Source organism: Trachymyrmex septentrionalis, unplaced genomic scaffold (genome assembly GCF_001594115.1).
Source record: "Trachymyrmex septentrionalis isolate Tsep2-gDNA-1 unplaced genomic scaffold, Tsep1.0 scaffold70, whole genome shotgun sequence".
NCBI classification, from domain to species: domain Eukaryota; kingdom Metazoa; phylum Arthropoda; class Insecta; order Hymenoptera; family Formicidae; genus Trachymyrmex; species Trachymyrmex septentrionalis.
The window spans coordinates 44,897-48,713 of record NW_017305885.1 but is presented as its reverse complement, the minus strand read 5'-3'; the positions used below and the strand labels follow the sequence as shown (position 1 = coordinate 48,713).

Here is a 3,817-nt window from a genome sequence, read left to right as displayed (position 1 = left end):
ACAGAAAAAAAGCGTTCACGTACAATATGTATATACACACACACACACACACACACACACACACACACACACACACACATATATATATATATATATAGCGTATATCTCTAATTAATTAATTCGCTCGCGAATAGTTTCCTAAGAAGCGAAATTCAAACGCTTCTTTTTCAGGCCGTGGTACGCTAATAAAGAATGCATGAATTTCATAGCATAGTTTCCGAAAGTATGAAAACATTTTCAAGTAATTTTCACTAATCCGAAGTAATTCATGTATTTCATTCATCCGATAAAGTTCAACTTTCTGCTCTTCCAAACGAACGAATTTTCTCACTGCGCGTAAAATTTAATTTTTCATTGCGCGTTTATATCGCCTCTAGATAACCAATTCAATTAACCTCATCTAATAATAGATGAAGAAGCGATCGCTCAAGCAACGGCATCGTTCAGAAACGAGCAAAATAGCCGCGTATGGTAGCAAATCGGCACGACGGACGGCGTTTCCAGTCGCCACACGATCGACCTGCCGATCGATCAGCAATAAACAACAGAATGATCGACTTACCGATGATGCAGCAGAAGAGCAGCAGGACCATTACTCCTAACGACCTCATAGTGTCTTCTTCGCTTGGGATCACGCGCACACCCAACACATATACACGTACATTCGACGGATAACTTTTCCTCTCGTCACGTCATAACCGGTGTCTCGAGACCGAATTGGTATATATGTCCCTCCTCCTCCCCTCCCCCACCCCTCTCTCTCTCTCTCTCTGCCTCTCCTACTCTTCGCAGGTCTCTCAATAAACTTCCATTATAGGATCGCCGTCAACATCGGTATTTAGCACTCTTTCGCACCGGCGCTATGAACGAAGGCAAATATGTATGCTCTATCTTCCTCTTGCTCGTTGATTCTTCTCTCTCTCTCTCTCTTTCTCTTTATCTCTAGCACGTGCGAGCGTTTTACGACAATGTCGAGACGATGAAAAAGATCGGAATGACAAAAGCGCAGACACAATCGATATAATGACGTAACTCGTTACGTCATTACGAGTTTATTCCGTTCGTACTGCCTTGGCGCGACGGAGATTATGCGAGTCGCGGGGAGAGGTTGCAAGTTCACGTTCGTTCGATTGACGAGACTTTCTTCTGCAAACAATTAGAAATTCAAACGATACACGCGACGTTCGAGAACTCCGCTCTTTTCCCTTTCTTCCCCGTTTCAATCTCGCGGCCTTTCAAGATAAAATTCCGCTACGAAGAAAGGCCTCTTGTTGGCAAAAATACTGATATTAATTGCACGGTAAACCTCGTACCAAGAGAGAGAGAGAGAGAGAGAGAGAGAGAGTGTGTGCAAAACAAATCACGATTCATCTGGTGATGAATCTGAAAGAGGCAGGACGTGCGAAAGAACAGTTATTCCTGTGAAAAGAGAGCGTGCAAAGGAGTTGGCCTTCCTCATGCGCTTAACAATGCGAGACGGCTCGCTGTTAATTAAATATGCGTCTCCTCCGTCAGCGAGACTAGCATTAATGAAACCTACCGCCGTCAAGACTCGTTTGTCACTGTATCAGCTCGACGATAATCGCCATGAAGTAGTGCAAAGTGCCTACACTCTTCGGTTCGTTACTTTCGGTTCGTTAGGTACTCGCCGATCGGTAGACACGAAACTCACTCTCATCCTGAGAAGAGGAACCCCTTTGTCGCGCAAACAATCGAAACTTAGGACGACTTCCTGTATATATTAACTCTTCAGTAATTGTAACGCGCGGCACTTGACAGTTATTGTCCCATGAGATGATGGAAAAGCCCGCGTCGCTTTTGTCGATTGCCTGGCCTCTACAGAAATTAAAAGACGTTCCTCTTAGTTTGAAGACCTTAATTGAACGAAATTATCGCACAGCGCCGTTCATTCTGCGAGTAATTAAGATATCCGATAACCGGTAATTCTCTCTGTTCGATGTAGCCCGGATTCACCGTCGGTCTTCCTTCTCTTCTCCTTCTACTCTCTTCCTCCTCCAATTCGCCCCTTTTTTTACTTTTTGTCGCACGACCAGCTTCTCCGTTCAGTGTCCAGCGTTGTTGTTGCCTAACAAAATTGGAGTACGATCTAATAAATAGATACGCCAGCGGGGAATACCTTACGCGGCGACGATATTGCCGATGCCACAGAGTTACAAGCCGTCCGATTAGACGAAGCTTCCAAACTACAACTGCTATCTTGAAATCGAGAACTACTAAAATCCTTCCGAGAGATCGCAAATTCTAGATGCTACGTGCGTTCTCTTCATTCTGTATCACAGTCGCGCAGTCGTATTAAATCAAATCTTAGGCGATTCATCATGCCTGAATATTCCAAAAATATTAGTTCCAAGATTTTCGATAATTAGAACATCTACTCTCTCTTGTGTGCGCGTGTGCGTGTGCGTGTGTGTATGTGTGTAGAAGATAATACCGAGATCTCTACGTGCACCGCATTCAAAAAAGAATACAGTGTAACCTAATTTTTAGAGATAACTAAATTTGTTTTCTCTCAGCCAAACGAGATATTTATCTCATTAAGGATTAATTAGTACTTGTAATAGAAATATTATAAATGCATGTATAAAAGAAAAATTGGTAAGTTTTTTTTTTCTGCAATCGATACACGCTGATTAAATAAATCGGAAAACATGAATAAGTTTTATCGTAATATGAATATTTCAGCACCGTACACTTTACCGTTATTTGCGGCAGCTGACGACGTTCAACTCGGCGCGAAAGTTAAATACTTTTCAAGCAATCAACTAACCAGAGAGAAAGATCGATCCTTTTATGAACGTCACGTTTGTACGGTATGATCAAACATAGTTTCTGCTATTCATCGTAAAAGCGGACCTATCTAAAGCTTTACGATATCTAGGATAGACCATACAGGGACTCGATTTAATCTATGCTACGTGATGACGTGATGAAAGGTAAGTCGTATAACGGCCCGCGATTGGAAACTTTATCGACTTCATCGGATATCTCCGTGTATACGAATAACCCGTGGAATATACGCTGTTACGTGTATGAAGGATTTTTCTGCTTTTTACCTTCAAAAATCCTCAACATGCCCGAGATCGTATTATTATCCGCGGGCTTTGCGTTACATAACGGCGGCGTCGCCCAGCGAAAAAATTGACGTAAGCCATTCATATCGCGATATAAAAGCAATGGATTATTCCGCAAAATTTGCGAGCTAGTACAGCGAACATCTCTTTTACGCTTTTCAATAACCTCTCTTTACTCTTACTTTTATAGTGAAGCCAATCATTTCCGCATTAATGCATAATCTCGAGAGAAAAAAAAAAAGGAAAAAGAACAAGTCCAAGTTAAATTGCATCTTCAATAATCAAATTTATTCATGTACTTGTTGAACTGTAATTTAAAAAATAGATATCCATAATCGAGAAAAAAAGACATTAATACGAAATATATATAATGCAGGACGCATAAGCCCTGCCTTTCTTCGCTGCGCCAACAATAGAGGTCGAGAAAACAAAGTTACAGACAAGTTGCCTGCCGCCAGTCGCTCCTAGGTAAACTCTTTGCGAAGTTGTTGTAAGAGCTTTTGTATTCTATGATTAATACGGGACATCCCGCACGTCGTGCTCAACTCACGTAGTACGAATGGCTCGCACGCCAATCGATAAATCATTGTAATTATACCTCCGACGTTGGCCTATAACGTTATCTCGCGGGAGCCGAGTTGCACCGAGTTGCAATCGACCATGGAATCTAAGACGGATTTCTTTGTCGCATTTACGGCGGTTCCTCCTCCTCCCCCTTTTTCTCT

At 42.2% G+C, this 3,817-nt stretch overlaps 1 protein-coding gene across 1 annotated transcript in view; it reads right to left on the bottom strand.

Annotated features, from left to right (window-relative positions):
- The window catches only part of LOC108753709 (cysteine-rich motor neuron 1 protein-like), a 167,628-nt gene extending 166,910 nt beyond the window's left edge, over positions 1–718 (bottom strand). The window contains exon 1 of the mRNA XM_018495562.1: positions 563–718. Coding sequence (XP_018351064.1) covers positions 563–611 — 49 coding nt within the window. The 5' untranslated portion in view covers positions 612–718. The remainder of the gene's footprint in view (positions 1–562) is intronic.
- Positions 719–3,817: the final 3,099 nt, after the last annotated feature.